At 42.7% G+C, this 17,294-nt stretch overlaps 1 protein-coding gene across 9 annotated transcripts in view; it reads right to left on the reverse strand.

The window, feature by feature from the left end:
- The window catches only part of adgrl3.1 (adhesion G protein-coupled receptor L3.1), a 203,832-nt gene that overhangs the window by 109,432 nt on the left and 77,106 nt on the right, over nucleotides 1-17,294 (reverse strand). For 5 of the 9 annotated variants that reach the window (XM_083532497.1, XM_083532495.1, XM_083532494.1 and 2 more), the window contains exon 5: nucleotides 1,975-1,989. The exons of the other annotated variants lie outside the window; for them this stretch is intronic. In XM_083532497.1, the coding sequence (XP_083388623.1) occupies nucleotides 1,975-1,989 (15 nt within the window). The remainder of the gene's footprint in view (nucleotides 1-1,974; nucleotides 1,990-17,294) is intronic. 9 annotated transcript variants of the gene reach the window in all.

A 17,294-nucleotide genomic window follows, 5' to 3' on the forward strand; every position in this document is an offset into this window, starting at 1 on the left:
TTGAAACAGAAAGAGAGAAGAAGATAAAGAGAGAGAGAGTGAGAGAAAGAGTAATGCAGAGAGAGAGAATACCCCTATAAAAAATGTTTTGCCAAGTATGTACTACAAAATAAAAAAAAGTAGTTTTTTTTTCCTCTTTATAATTAAATTTAACCGTTAGAAAAGTTTGTCATAAATCTTAAAAAATTAATTACATTTTAAATATGTTTCACTGATCATTAATATAGTATGTCTTGTTTAAAAGTCTTGTTTGCATTTAAAAAATCCAAAACTTTATCATTTGGTAAATAAAATAAAAAAAATAAAAAAAAGCTAGCTAGTTTAGGTTTTGTTCCTCACATGTCCTATCTTAGATTAGCCAACATTAACCTAGCCACATGCTAGGGACCGTCTCAGCAGAATATTTTCCTTTCAGTTGACTGGGTAGCAAACTAACTAGGCATTAATGATGAATGAACCAAAATATAGCTCCTTTTTGACTTCAGTGCAGCAAGTTAAAATACTTTGAATGATATCCAATAAAAGTTGTATTTCCTTTTATTAGACTACAATCAAGCAAATACAGAACTATAAAAAATATTTTAAACCAATTGTACCCATTCCTTAAAATAATCTATTGGCAGGTAATGTTGCTCATTTTAAGTGTATAAATGTGGAATTGAAGTGTTAAGGGTTAATTTGCCTGTAATTGATTATGATATATTATACATGCATGCAGCGTCTTCTATTTTGAACCTTGCTTTAGTGTACCATGCATCTTCTACTCATTATTGCATTCTTTAGTATATGTAATGGGTTAAACATCACTGACTGCACGTTAAAACCGTACTTGTATATTTTTTATCAATAATTTTAAGCAGGGTAAACCGCCAGCCTACCTTTAACCTTTTACTGGTCATGGAATCATTCACACAAAGATTTATATTATAATTTTTTTTATATAAAATGAGGCATTTAAGACCATTATATGAGGCCCATGTGGTGAAGAGGCATATTATAGTTATTAGTAAGAGGAACGCAAACTTACGATGGATCCCATCGTAACTTGAAAATATCTTAAGTTGAGCGTGCGCATGGACGAGCACCAGAAGCATATGCTGCTACATTTGCCTGATGCACAAAACTTTTTATATTTTTACAATTCCGTCATATTGCTATCGTCATTGTAAGATCAAAAAATCTAAAATTTAACTATAATAACACAGGGGCAATCTGTATATGGATTTTTAATGTGTGTAGTTTAATGATGACATTTGCACAGCTGCTACCTTGGCCAGGACTCTCCTGTAAAAAAAATCATTGATCTCAACGAAACTTTCTGAAGAGTACAAAAACAATTTTTAAATTACATGTAATTGATAATAATTTATATAAAAATATTTATATACAGAATTGACCTGCCAAAGGAAAGCTAGAAGCTTGAAATAAGAAATAATGTCCAGAAATAGGATTTCAAACCTTACAGTCGGTTGATTATAATCTTTTATAATACTTCTAATAATCTAAAATACTTTTAGAAACAAATGCTAAAAGTGCCTATATTTGTTTTAGCTTGTTCACCATAAGCCTAAAGTAAAATAAATGAGAATTTTAGGTAAAAGAAAAATAAATACTAGCTAGCTTTACAACAGTATTAATAAAAAGAAAAAAAAACATAAAAAAACACCATTATGAGGACTTGCATCCCAGACTCTAGCAATATAATATTGCACAATTGTAGAACTTGCTGTGAATTTTTTCCTCAACACTGCAAACCAAGAAGCGAAGGTAAAGGGCTAGACGGAGAGATGAAGAGGAAGGTTGATTCAGTGAGTACATTCAGTGTTGATGCGGGATCCGATTTCTCCTTCGCATTTTCTAATACATCGTTACAGGGCTACTGATCCCCAATCAGTGCTTAGTATTGAATAACTCAGGAAAAACCAGGCAGATGGTGAATTACACACTTAAAGCACATTAAAGTAATGGACCTACCTCTCTGTTCCACTTCTGCATCAGCGTTTCCAACAGGGGAGAATGAAAGGGAGAGAAGGAGAGGGAGGGAAAAAGAGGGAGAAAAGACCACAGGTTAATGACCACATAGCAAATGAATTCCATATGTACAAACCATGCATCGTGTTATGATCTCCTCATACAGATCAACTCTGCAAAGCATCATTTAACTCCACATATTCTATTAGCCATAGAACAAAGGGGGGAAAAATGAAGTCGGAGAAAGTGACGTTGAAAATGCACAGTGGTTGATGCACAAATGAGGACTCTGATTAGGCGATTATTTTATACGACTCTGTAAATTCCGTTCGCTCACGGTTTTTACGGCTTGGTAACTCCACTATAAAGGAAGTCATATCCGTTTTATGTGCACACATTCGCAACGGAGGAACGTGGTTCTCAATACACGTGCTGCTCCAGTCCCATATTTTATTAAGAAATACACTACATGGACTAAAGTTTGTGGACACCTGACCATGAGATTAGTATGTGCTTGCTGAACATCCAATTCTATATTTAGTCCCTACATTCTGTTTTAACCTCCATTCTTCTTGGAAGATGTTTCACTAGATGCTGGAGTGTGCTTGTGGAGATTTGTGTGAGATTCATTCAGCCACAGGTACTGATGTAAGTGAGGTGAGGAGGCCTGAGGTGCAGTCAGTGTTCACATTTATCCCATAGGTGTTAAACAGGATTGGAGCTCTATGGCAGGAGATCTTCCACTTTAAACCATGTAAATCATATCTTCATGGGGCTGGCTTTGGGCACATGGGCATTATCATGCTGGAACATGTTCAGGTCTCCTAGTTTAAGTGAAGAGAAAATTCAATGCTACCACCTTCAAAGTACAATTGTGTGCCTTCAACTTTGTGGTATAATTTTGGGAAAGAACCAGATATAGCTGAAAAAGTTGCATGTCCCAATACTTTTGCCCATATAGATATATAGCTTTTGGGGAGATGTTCTATATTTCTAAAAGACTTTTAGTATTTCAGTAGTTTTTAACTTTATCATATAGACTTCCCAGTGTACACGACGACTGTAGTGATTGTTGTGATATTGTTACATTCTGAGAATTAAAATCTCATTTTGCTATATTTAAATAGCACTACAAATTAAAACATCACAAGAAAACTATAATGAATTTTCTTGTTACACAAAAAAACTTTTATTTATAATCATGACTTTTTTCTTTATTCTAAATTGTATTACAATATAATGTATCCATCCATCTCCATCCATCCATCTTCTCCCGCTTATCCGATGCCGGGTCGCGGGGGCAGCAGTCTAAGCAAAGATGCCCAGACTTCCCTCTCCCTAGACACTTCTTCCAGCTCTTCCGGGGGGACACCAAGGCGTTCCCAGGCCAGCCGGGAGACATAGTCTCTCCAGCGTGTCCTAGGTCTTCCCCGGGGTCTCCTCCCAGTGGGACGCGCCCGGAACACCTTCCCAGGAAGGCGTCCAGGAGGCATCCGGAACAGATGCCCGAGCCACCTCAGCTGACCCCTCTCGATGTGGAGGAGCAGCGGATCTACTCCGAGCTCCTCCCGAGTGACTAAGCTTCTCACCCTATCTCTCACCCTATCTCTGGATCGCCCAGCCACCCTGCGGAGGAAGCACATTTCGGCCGCCTGTATCCGGGATCTTGTCCTTTCGGTCATGACCCAGAGCTCATGACCATAGGTGAGAGTAGGAACGTAGATTGACCGGTAAATCGAAAGTTTCGCCTTGCAGCTCAGCTCCTTCTTCACCACGACAGACCGGTACATCGACCGCATTACTGCAGAAGCTGCACCGATCCGTCTGTCAATCTCCCGTTCCACCCTTCCCTCACTCGTGAACAAAACCCCAAGATACTTAAACTCCTCCACTTGCGGCAGGAACTCCCCACCAACCTGAAGTGGGCAAGCCACCCTTTTCCGACTGAGGACCATGGCCTCGGATTTGGAGGTGCTGATTCTCATCCCAGCCGCTTCACACTCGGCTGCAAACCGTCCCAGTGCATGCTGAAGGTCCTGGTCTGATGAAGCCAACACGACAACATCATCTGCAAAGAGCAAAGACGAAATCGTGTCGTCACCAAACCGGACACCCTCCGACCCCTGGCTGCGCCTAGAAATTCTGTCCATAAAAATTATGAACAGAACCGGTGACAAAGGGCAGCCCTGCCGGAGTCCAACATGCACCGGGAACAAGTCTGACTTACTGCCGGCAATGCGAAACAAGCTCCTGCTTCGGTCATACAGGGACCGGACAGCCCTTAGTAAAGGGCCCCCGACCCCATACTCCCGGAGCACCCTCCACAGGCCGCCGCGAGGGACACAGTCGAATGCCTTTTCCAAATCCACAAAGCACATGTGGACTGGTTGGGCAAACTCCCATGAACCCTCCAGCACCCTGTAGAGGGTATAGAGCTGGTCCAGTGTTCCACGGCCTGGACGAAAACCACATTGTTCCTCCTGAATCCGAGGTTCTACTATCGGCCGTATTCTCCTCTCCAGTACCCTGGCATAGACTTTCCCAGGTAGGCTGAGAAGTGTGATCCCCCTATAGTTGGAACACACCCTCCGGTCCCCCTTCTTAAAAAGAGGGACCACCACCCCGGTCTGCCATTCCAGAGGCACTGTCCCCGACCGCCACGCGATGCTGCAGAGGCATGTCAGCCAAGACAGCCCCACAACATCCAGAGACTTGAGGTACTCAGGGCGGATCTCATCCACCCCCGGTGCCCTGCCACCGAGGAGTTTCTTTACTACCTCGGTGACTTCAGCTTGGGTGATGGACGAGTCCGCCTCTGAGCCCTCAGCCTCTGCTTCCTCAATGGAAGACGTGACGGCGGGATTGAGGAGATCCTCGAAGTATTCCTTCCACCGTCCAACGACATCCCCAGTTGAGGTCAACAGCTCCCCACCTCTACTGTAAACAGCATTGGTGGGGCACTGCTTTCCCCTCCTGAGGCGCCGGACGGTTTGCCAGAATCTCTTCGAGGCCAGCCGATAGTCCTTCTCCATGGCCTCACCGAGCTCCTCCCAGGCCCGAGTTTTTGCCTCGATAACCACCCGGGCTGCAGTTCGCTTGGCCTGCCGGTACCCGTCAGCTGCCTCAGGAGTCCCACAAGCCAACCAGGCCAGGTAGGACTCCTTCTTCAGCTTGACGGCATCCCTTACTTCCGGTTTCCACCACCGGGTTCGGGGATTGCCGCCTCGACAGGCACCGGAGACCTTACTGCCACAGCTCCGAGCGGCCGCTTCGACAATGGAGGTGGAGAACATGGTCCACTCGGACTCAATATCTCCGGCCTCCCTCGGGATCTGGTCAAAGCTCTGCCGGAGGTGGGAGTTGAAGATCTCTCTGACAGGAGGCTCGGCCAAACGTTCCCAGCAGACCCTCACAGTACGCTTGGGTCTGCCGAGTCTGTCCAGCTTCCTCCCCCGCCATCGGATCCAACTCACCACCAGGTGGTGATCAGTTGACAGCTCCGCCCCTCTCTTTACCCGAGTGTCCAAGACATACGGCCGCAGGTCAGATGAAACGACCACAAAGTCGATCATCGACCTGCGGCCTAGGGTGTCCTGGTGCCACGTGTACTGATGGACACCCTTATGCTTGAACATGGTGTTCGTTATGGACAAACTGTAACTAGCACAGAAGTCCAATAACTGAACACCGCTCGGGTTCAGATCAGGGGGGCCGTTCCTCCCAATCACGCCCCTCCAGGTGTCACTGTCGCTGCCCACGTGTGCATTGAAGTCTCCTAGTAGAACGACGGAGTCCCCAGTCGGAGCACTGTCCAGCACCCCTCCCAGAGACCCCAAGAAGGCCGGGTACTCTATACTGCCGTTTGGCCCGTAGGCACACACGACAGTGAGAGACCTATCCCCGACCCGTAGGCGCAGGGAAACGACCCTCTCGTTCACCGGGGTAAACTCCAACACATGGCGGCTGAGCTGGGGGGCTATAAGCAAACCCACACCAGCCCGACGCCTTTCACCATGGGCAGCTCCAGAGTTGTAAAGAGTCCATCCTCTCTCGAGGAGTGTGGTTCCAGAGCCCAGGCCGTGCGTAGAGGTGATCCCGACTATCTCTAGTCGGAACCTCTCAACCTCACGCACAATCTCAGGCTCCTTCCCCGCCAGCGAGGTGACATTCCACGTCCCTAGAGCTAGCTTCCGTGTCCAGGGATCGGGTTGTCGAGGCCTCCACCTTCGACTGCTGCCCGATCCTCTTAGCACCGGCCCCTTACGGTCCCTCCTGCAGGTGGTGAGCCCACTGGAAGGCGGCCCCACGTCGCTCCTTCGGGCTGAGCCCGGCCGGACCCTGTGGGGGAAGGCCCGGCCACCAGGCGCTCGCATACGAGCCCCAACCCCGGGCCTGGCTCCAGGGTGGGGCCCCGGCTGCGCCATACCGGGCGACGTCACGGTCCCTGATGTAGTATCTCTCATAAGGGGTTTTGAACCGCTCTTAGTCTGACCCGTCGCCCAGGACCTGTTTGCCTTGGGAGACCCTACCAGGGGCATATAGCCCCGGACAACATAGCTCCTAGGGTCATTCGAGTTCTTAAACCCCTCCACCATGTTAAGGTGGCAGTTCAAGGAGAGGATATAATGTATTATATCCTCTCCTAAACATAACAATAATTACAATATAATACATATAATGTATTATATTGTAATTATTGTTATGTTTAGTATTCTGTTTATTATTGTTGTAAATTGTTGTATAATTTTTATTGGTAAATGTATTTTTTGTTGTTGTTTAAAAGATGTTTCTATGTATTCTATATTTTAATAAACCATTTTTTTTCTTTTCCAATTTTGAAAATGTTGACTTTAGATTGAAAATGAAATCGATTGTCCATTTCCAAGTCTGCTCAAATGATGTATCTGCTATGCTTGCTTTTTTCTTTTCTGATGTTTTAGAAAAGCCAACAGTAAATAACAAAATAAGTGAATGACAGTGAATGGAAGTGAATGATCCTCCCACCCCCAACACACACACACACACACACACACACACACACACACACACACACACACACACACACACACACACACACACATATACTGTGTATATATATCACATTTAATAAATATCAAACAATACATTACTGCCTTCGGGCTATATTGCTAAGCTAAATGCTGAACCTGACCTATACTGTGCACTTGAAAAAACAGTCGAATAAAGCAGATGTCGTACATCGAGGCCAAAAACAGGGAGGCAGATTGGAACACAGCCACCTGCTCCATCACAGGGGAGAAGACAAGAGCCAAAGATCCTCCAGAAAACATTTGGAACGTGCTCCCGAGGGTCACTGGCGCCGAGGTAATTAAATTACCTGAGTTCGCGCTGTGTGTGTGTGTGTGTGTCTTGATGAAATTGAAACTTTTTTTGCTCTAGATTTAAGGTCATGATTCTCACTCAGAGCATTTTGCAGATCCTACCTTATCTTCAACTTACTCCCAAACTTCTACACTTTACTTGGCTACATTGCTTGAGTTTGTAATTGGTCTGGAGATGCACTACAAAACTTTTTCCAGCAAGCTTTCTCGCAAATTTGTCCAAGCAATCTCAGGGACTGGCATTCACAATGGTGACGTCTTTCTTAAATCGAGAGAAACAAGCAGCATTCCGCTATACTGCCTGGATTGCTTGCATTGAATAACAGCAAGGAATGACTAGAAACTCGTGCTCAATGAACGTACATGTTTTAATAGAACCTAATTCTATATTTTTTTAAAGACCCCAGCAGCTATACACTGCCCTTTGTACAGCATATGGTCTGAATGAGTGTGTTTACGGTATTATTCTGCGTAATTTAGCAAGAAATACTGAACACTTAAAAAAAGAATTGCATCTGGTGACATCCTTAAAATTTACACTCACCATCTACTTTAATGGGAGCACCTGCTCATTTATGCAATTATCCAGGCAGCCAATCATGTGCTAGAGGAGCAGTGCATAAAATCAGGTGTAGAGCAGAATGAAGGGGAAGAAACAAGAAAACAAGCTCGTTTAAACAGTCAGAAACTATATAGTAGCTCATGTAATCACTCTTGACAGCCATGTTGAGCAGAAAAGCATCTCAGAATGCACAACACATCAAACCCAGAGTTGGATTTGTTGCAAGCACAGAAGGCCACATCAGGTTCTACACCTGTCAGCTAAAAGCAGAAAGCTGAGGCAACCTGGACATTTTGAGAAAAGCCAACATAGTTTAAAACAGATTTTATTATATGGTGATGTTTTTTTTTTTTTTATTTGTACAAAAATACAAAGTTTGCCTTAATTTCAAATCCCCAGGAAAACCGTAATGCATCAATTAAATGTAAAAACGAGGGGTGGACTATATTTTTGGTTATGAAGTTTAAATTGATGTCTCTGCTAGAGATAATGTATGTGGGCCGTGCAGTTGTGGCTGCAGTGAAAGGAGAGTTGTAGATAGACTCGTTAAATTGTGGTCACTAGGTTCCTACTTTAATGATGGCAATAATTCCTGTTGTATGAGATTCCTGTCTGTGATGCAGCGCTGTCTCATACTGTATAATATTGATGCTTTCTATAGCCATGGCATCATAATGATGATATTAAGTGGTGGATTAATTCAAGTAGGGCACTACTAAAGGATTAGATGTGAAATGCACAGCCCACCACTCGACTTTTTTTTACCAATGAGTGTTAGTGTACAGGTGTTCCTAGTGAAGTAGATGGTGTTCATACTACATACATAGTTAAATGGGACCGAAACCCTCCACACCAGCAGAGGTCAGAATTTGAATCAGTTGCTCAGACCACAAGCCGTACGAGTGGGAAAACTCACCTCATCCACCCTCACCCTCAGCACTGGAGCTCCCCAGGGTTGTGGGCCACATCCAACTCCACCACCATCATCAAGTTTGCTGACGACACTGTTGTGGTGGGCCTGATCAACAACAACGATGAGATGGCCTACCTACAGGAGGTGAAAAACCTGGAGAGATGGTGCCAGGAGAACAACCATCTCCTGAACATCAGCAAGACTAAGGAGTTGATCGTGGACTTCAGCACAAAGCGGGAGCGGTCATACCAACATCTGCGGGACTCCAGGTTAGAGAGTGGACAGTTTCCAGTACTTGGGTGTTCACATCACACAGGATCTGTCTTGGTCCTGTAACACCAACACCCTGGTGAAGAAGGCCCGGCAGCGTCTGCACCATCTGAGACGCTTAAGGGACTTTAAACTACCCTCTCAGGTGCTTAAGACTTTCTACACCTGCACCATTGAGAGCGTTCTGACGGGTAGCATCACTTCCTGGTTCAGCTGAACGTACCATCCACACCGAGCACCCTGACCTGCAGGACATCTACAGCACGCGGTGCAGGACCAGAGCCAGGAAGATTATGAAGGACCTCAGCCATCCCAACAATGAACTCTTTTCTTTGTTGCGTTCAGGGAAACTCTTCCGCTCCCTGAAAGCGAACACAGAGAGAATGAGGAGGAGCTTCTTCCCGCAGGCCATTCGGTGTTTAAACCAGGAAACACCCAGGATATAAAAACTGGCCCACTCTCTCCATCATCACACTTCTTCTCTGTACATATCTCACCTCTCGCACCACGTCACTTTAAACTCTGGACTTGCACAGCAAAGTGCACTTTATATTTATTTATTTTATACCACAACATACCGCACACGAACACTTTATGGACACTTTACACCACACCATACCGCACACGGACACTTTATGGACAACCCACCACAAAAATTGTCTATTGTTTACACTTTGTTACACATTGTTTACTGTTTCACTGTCTACTGCTATAAGAATATTATTTTTTTTATTTTTGTATATAAATTTTTCTCTTTGTTTCACATACATATATCTTTATATATCTTTTATATCTTATATTGTTATATTTTATTTTATATAGTTTTTTTATACTTTATACTTTATTTATCTGCTTCTTTTCTTTTCCCCCATCCTATTCCCCTCATGCCGGACCGTCGTATAAAAGCATTTCACTGCATGTCGTACCCTGTATGTATGTGTATGTGATGAATAAAATTTGATTTGATTTGTTTAGTTCCTGGTTTTCAAGCAATTTAGATTTACTTTATAAGTCTTGGCATTTATCCTAAACCATTCTTTTTCGTGATTGGCTATCCTGTGTCAGGACAATTTTGGTAAAATATATTTGACTATTTTTTACCATTACCATGATATTTTAAAGATTATTTGATGACTGTGCTGTTTTTGACCCTTTCCTGTCTAAAGACTTCTAAACTCTTCACACGAATGTCTGGTTTGTTACAACACTTATACAGTATGGGCATTTATACTCTATATAGACAAAGTATTGGGACACCTGATATTTCCAGCCATATGTGTTTCTTCCACAAACCACAATGCTAAAAGCACAAAATTGTGTAGGAGGTCTTTAGCCTGTGATAGGATACAATTTTTCCTACACTTGAATTAGGGGGCCCAAACCTGTCCCAGCATGATATTGCCCCTGTGCACAAAGCCAGCTCTATTAAAATATGCTTTACATGGGTTGGACTGGAAGCTCTCCTGCTATAGAGCTCTGACCTCAACACCTATGGAATGAAAGGAAATGCTTTTTGCACCTCAGGCCTCCTCACCTCACCTACCTCAGTACTCTTCATAGTTTGTCTGTGAATTTTTATTCCACTCTTTTAGTGACTTGCTCTATTCAGCAACACATTCTGGGGGTTGCTTCATATGCCATTCCCAATAGTCTCACAAGTTTTCCATGGGATTCCTTTCACATGGTTTTGCAGTGCACTTAATGTGCTCCATGGATTCAGCCCTATGCACCCTATGTTCCCACATCCTGGGATGTGGGAGTTTTTTAAAGCAATAAAAGACAAGCCTCTGAGACAGACAATCCGGTTTTATGGTAAATTAAATTCATCCAGATGTGGCCAGAGCTATTGGTGGCTCATTTCCAGTCCATTCTAGGTGAACAACAATATAGATTAAAAGAAAAATGTGCAGAATTGTCTCAATGAAGCCAAAGCCTTTGATAATTACTTTGCAGCTTACTTTTTCAAAACTTTAATATTTGAATATTTGTGGCAAATATAACAAATAATTAATAACTTGCTTACACAAAGTCTGAAGTCTTGATTATTATGTAATAACTGGTGATTAACAGCATTCTATCTACACTATATTAAACCAAATTATGGACAGCAAGGAAGCATTTAGTTTTTTTTCTTTTCTCTACTTAAATATATTTTACAAGTCACTATATGGACAAAGGTTTGTGGACACCTGCCTAAGATTTTGTATAAGGTTATTAGTAAAGTAGGTATTGATATAGAGTGAAGGGTAAAGTCAGTGCTCCAATTCATCACAAAGGTGTTCAATAGGGTTGATGTTTAGAGCTCTATAGCAGGCCATCTAGATCTTCCACTCCACAGTTCATCAGTACATGATAAACGAGAACATTGTAGAAGGTCATACTGTTTTTGGCACATACGTAAGCAGCTATCACAAAGTTATGACAGTCACAGCATGACAATATGCAAAGAATGATAATAGGAAGAAGTCACAAACCATGTAAATTACGTCTGGTTAAATAAATGAATTAGTGCTTTAAAATATTATCTAACATTCTGTAAACCACATCTTAAAGGAGCTGGCTTTGTAAACATTGTCATGCTGAAACAAGTTTGGGTCTCATAGTCCAGATGAAAGGAAAGTTTGATGCCACCCATCCCAAGACATCCTATACAATTGTGTATGCAACAGTTTGGGGAAGAACCACATGTCTGTGGAATTTCAGGTGTCCCAAAACATTTTTCCTTAAAAGTGTAACTGTACATTAATTATTTCACAAATATAAACCTTTTGCTTTCCCTGACATTAAATTTAAGCAGGGGATTTATACTTTTCCTCATGTACAGAAAAATTGTCCACCGCTCCTCAATCCTGAACTGCAACAAAAACGTCTTTCCACCTCCTTCACATAAAGCACGCACATGATCGTAATTTATATGAAAAAAAAAATAAAAAATCATGTACTGTATAAATGACTGCATGGACTCATAAAAAATAAAGGAAAAGCCGGTCTTTTTACGATTCCTTTATACGACTCGCTACCTTTCATCCGGTCACACTTTGATGACTTTCATCCCAAAAAGGAATTCATAAAACCCTTTATAAGCTGACACTCGTAAGAAGAAGAAAGGTAACAGAGCTGTGTGTGCGCGATCAGACTGGCCAGGGGTTAGGCATAACATTCTTGGTGTGGGTATTCTGATCTATGTATTGCCGTCGGTCTTGCATGTTCCCACGACTGTGTAAAAAAATAACACAAGGAAACTAAACCCAAGCTGACTTTTATAACAGTTACATGGTATAAACATTACGTTTGTCTTCGGCCGGTCTGCTGTGTGGATCAATGACTCAGGTGGACGTATGTCAGAAACATTTGTGTATCTGTGTTTTCAGGTTTTTCCTGCTGCCACTCTGACTGATTGTCCTTGTTACCACACATTAACCAATCTGGGATCCTGAAATCCATCAGGAAACCAATGACACACAGACCCACACATACACACATGCGCACACACACTGTCCATACCGCTTCACACAGTCCTGCAATGATTGGCAGGTGAAGGGCGACGTGCCCAGACATCAGCAGATGGACAGTTACACACGTTCACTAACATAGCAGCCCCGGCAATCGTAAATACTTTTGTCCATGCTGCAGTTCAGCAGTTTATGCTTGCTAATGCTCTGTTCCAATCTGTCTCAATGTCAACACGGGCTGTAATAATTCCACAATGTCAGCTTCTACTTCTACTGAGTGTTTATCAATCACCGGCACAAATTCTATAAGGTCACAATTGCCTAGAGACTTATAAATGGGATGTCCATAATATTGCTCCAGGACAAGAAAAATTTTAATCACTGCAATTTTTGTCTTCACCTGATGGTATCATCAAACTGCCTTAACTAATAACAGCTACAGTCAATGTTCACTAATAACTAATTAGATCTTTAGCATTGTATTTAGAAGACTGACTAATTACTCTGTCTGAAAGCTAGTAAATTTGATACCTTGAGCGCATGGACAACACAAATAAAACAACCTCTATTAATTCTTTCGATTTGAGTCTATTAAAGCAACAAAAAAAAGGACAAAACAAATACAAAAAATTTGTGTCAGAATTTCAAAGATACAAATTTTCTGGCAAATTTTTGTTGGCAATAATAGAATAATAATTCTTCCTGAAAAGGAAATATTTTATTTAAATGCAAGAAGAGTCTATATACGGTTCAATATATTTTCCAAGTATAATATATATTTTAGTAGTATATTTGTTAGCAAATATATTTTATAATTAATATTTTCTGTATGGATTTCAGATGGAACAATTACTTCGAACAACAAAAAAGCTGTCTCCAACCAGGAAAAAAGTCAGCCACAGAAATAACCGAGAGCGTGGCAATGGATAAACTTATAAGGGCACTACCCTTCTAAGGGAGTGGAAAGCCGTGGGAATGTGAGATCCTAAAAGCCCCAAAGAGGTAGTGGGTGTGCTCAAGTGTGTTCTCTCCACACTGGAACTAGGAAAACTAGAAAAGAAAGAAACACGCTACCAGGCTCACTCAAAACAATGTTTTAGATGACAAGAGCGGCCCAGTAGTAAACAAGAGAGAAAAATCAACAAAACAAACCCTGAGTTTCCTTGACGGTAGATGTACCCATGCCTACCGATCGAGGTGAGAGGCAAGACAGGCCCCAAAACCATGGTTGGCAGGATGAACAATGCACTCAATGACGCAGCCACAAACACCGGTCGTCAGAGTAAAATTGAAACGGCAAGAACCCAAAGGCGCTGCTCGACACAGGAAGCAGTATAACATTGTCCAGACCCTCAGTCACAGCACGCAACGGCGAAGCCACTGGAACCAGCCCGGTGGCATGTGTGCATGGGAACATACGAGAGGTGCCCACCACCCAGGTCCGAGTGGCGAACAAGGAAGGTGAGTGGCCATTAATAATGAGATTAATTTCTGACCAGCCTGTGCCTGTGCTTATAGAAAGGGACTGGCCAGGGTTCTATACCCACCCACCCATTGCCTGGAAAAGCATCAGGGAAACGGGCAAAAAAACAACCACACCAGAAACCAGGACAAACCCGGACAACATTAATAACCCACGAGGAGGACACAGGAGAGGAGGGTGGATTAAATAATAACACTAACCCTCTCTCTGTGTGTAAAGAAAGTAAAGACAGCAGCAACAGCAGCAACAGCAGTGACAGCAGAGAAGAAGCCTCTAGTCGAGGACTCCCTTTCCCGTTGTGTGCTTGGGATTTGCCCCAAACCCCCCGCTTAGCTACCAGACAACCATCACGTCTTCACTTCTCACTCTCACAGCACCTTTATCTTGAAAATAAACACCCCTACCACGGCATGATTTGTGTTCTGTGTTCTACCGGTCCCGATACAGTATATATATATTTTTCTCCTCATTTTGTCTCATAGTTGAAGTTTACCTATGATGAAAATTACAGGCCTCTCTCATCTTTTTAAGTGGGAGAATTTGCACAATTGGTGGCTGACTAAATACTTTTTGCTCCATTGTATATATGTATATATTTAACACAGCCATTAGCCCTAAGACCACATAAAAGAGGAGGGTTGCGTTAGGAAGGGCATCCAGAATAAAACATGTGCCAAATCAAATATACGGATCACAAACCTAAATTCCATACTGGATCGGTCGAGGCCCGGGTAACCAACGACCGCCACAGGTATTGTTAGCCAACAGGGTACCGGTTGAAATTGTGTTACTGTTCGCCAATAGGAGAGGGGTAAGACGTCTACAGAAAAAGCAGGGAAAGGAGAAGTGGAGGAGAGTGGAGGTTAGGATGGGCACTTTAAATGTTGGTACTATGACTGGTAAAAGGAGAGAGGTAGCTGATATGATGAAGCAGAGAAAGGTAGACATGTGTGTTCAAGAGACCAAGTGGAAAGGAAGTAAGGTCAGGAACATTGGAGGGGGGTTTAAACTTTTCTACCATGGTGTGGATGGAAAGAGAAATGGTGTAGGGGTGATCCTGAAGGAAGAGTACAGTAAGAGTGTAGTGGAGGTGAAGAGAGTTTCTGGTAATGAACGTGAAGCTGGAAGTTGAAGGGGTGATGATAAATGTCATCAGTGGATATGCTCCACAAGTCGGTTGTGAAATGGAAGAGAATGAAAAATTCTTGAGTGGGTTGTAAAGTGGTAGATGGTATACCTAGGAATGAAAAATTGGTGATTGGATCAGACTTCAATGGCCATGTTGGTAAAAGGAACAGAGGTGATGAGGAGGTGATGGGTAGGTATGGCCTTAAGGAGAGGAATGTAGAAGGGCAGATGGTGGTAAATTTTTGCTAAAATGATGGAAATGGCAGTGGTAAATACATATTTTAAAAAGAAGGATGATCATAGGGTGACGTATAAGAGTGGAGGAAGTGCACACATGTGGACTATGTTCTATGTAGGAGATGCAACCTGAAAGAGATTGGAGACTTTAAGGTGTTGGCAAAGGACAGTGTAGCTAAACAGCATTGGATGGTGGTCTGTAGGATGGCTTTGGAGGTGAAGAAAAAGAGGAAAGCAGTGAGGACTGAAAAAATAATAAAATGGTAGAAACTAAAGAAGGAAGACTGTAGTGTGAGATTCAAGGAAGAGGTCAGACAGGGGCTCGGTGGTGGTGAAGAGGTGCTGGATAATTTGGCAACTACTGCAGAAGTGATAAGGGAGACAGCTAGAAAGGTACTTGGTGTGACATTTGAAAAGAGAAAAGAAGGTAAAGAGACGTGGTGGTGGAATGAAAAAAGGATCAAGAAAAAGAGGTTGGCAAAACAAAATTGGGATCGGCAGAGTTATGAGAAAAGTAGGCAGGAAATGTGGCAGCAGGTGAAGAGGGATGTGGCTAAAGCCAAAGAAAAAGCATATGAGGAGCTGTATCTGAGGTTGGACACTAAGGAAGGAGAAAATAATTTGTACTGACTGGTGAGGCAGAGGGACCGAGCTGGAAAGGATGTGCTACAAGTTAGAGCAACAAAGGATGCAGAGAGAAATGTGTTGACTTGTGAAGAGAGTGTGTTGAAAAGATGGAGGGAATATTTCGCAGATTCGTTTTAAAGCCACAATTTTTTTACGGATGATTAATGCAGTGCGCATTTCTGTTTTACCATTAAATAAATATAAAACAGGCAAAATTAAAATGTTCAATGCAACACACGTTTATTCACAATGTCCTTTCTTTACCCAGATATAAAAACAAATAATAAAATCCAACAAAAAATGTTTTGTATTTGTATTTTTACTTATGCGCCAAGTTTAAGATCAAGCACCAAAATCCGCCATAAAGCACACATTTGGCAATTAAAACCATCCGTGTGGAAACAGCAAAAGTTTCATTTGGTGTCCTGATTATTTACTAAATTTAAAACACCATAAATAAAATTTATAACATTTACAATATTTTATATTGTTTTATATTTTTTATATTTTATATCTCAATTTTATATTGAGAGGTCAGACAGGAGTCTCCCTCGACTATGATGTTTGCAGATGATATTGTGATTTGTGGTGAGAGTAGAGAGCAGGTTGAGAAGAGCCTGGAGAGGTGGAGGTACGCGCTGGAGAGAAGGGGAATGAAAGTCAGTAGGAGTAAGACAGAGTACATGTGTGTGAATGAGAGGGAGGGCAGTGGAGTGATGCGGTTGCAGGGAGAAGAGGTGGAGAAGGTGGAGGAGTTCAGGTACCTGGGGTCAACAGTGCAAAGTAATGGAGAGTGTGTTAGAGAAGTAAAGAAAAGAGTGCAGGCAGGGTGGAGTGGGTGGAGAAGAGTGACAGGAGTGATTTGTGATAGTAGGGTATCAGCAAGAATGAAAGGAAAAGTTTATAGGACTGTGGTGAGACCTGCGATGTTGTATGGATTAGAGACAGTGGCATTGAGTAAAAGACAGGAGGTGGAGCTGGAGGTAGCAGAGCTGAAGATGTTGAGGTTTTCGTTGGGAGTGACGAGGATGGACAAGATTAGAAATGAGTTTATTAGAGGGACAGCACATGTAGGATGTTTTGGTGACAAGGTGAGGGAGGCGAGATTGAGATGGTTTGGAAATGTGCAGAGAAGGGACATGAATTATATTGGTAGAAAAATGCTGAAGATGGAGCCACCAGATAGGAGGAAAAGAGGAAGGCCAAGGAGGAAATTCATGGATGTGGTGAGGGAAGACATGCAGGTAGTTGGTGTGAAAGAGGCAGATGTAGAGGACAGGGTGGTATGGAG

Source organism: Silurus aristotelis (assembly GCF_946808225.1).
Source record: "Silurus aristotelis genome assembly, chromosome: 27".
Taxonomy (NCBI): domain Eukaryota; kingdom Metazoa; phylum Chordata; class Actinopteri; order Siluriformes; family Siluridae; genus Silurus; species Silurus aristotelis.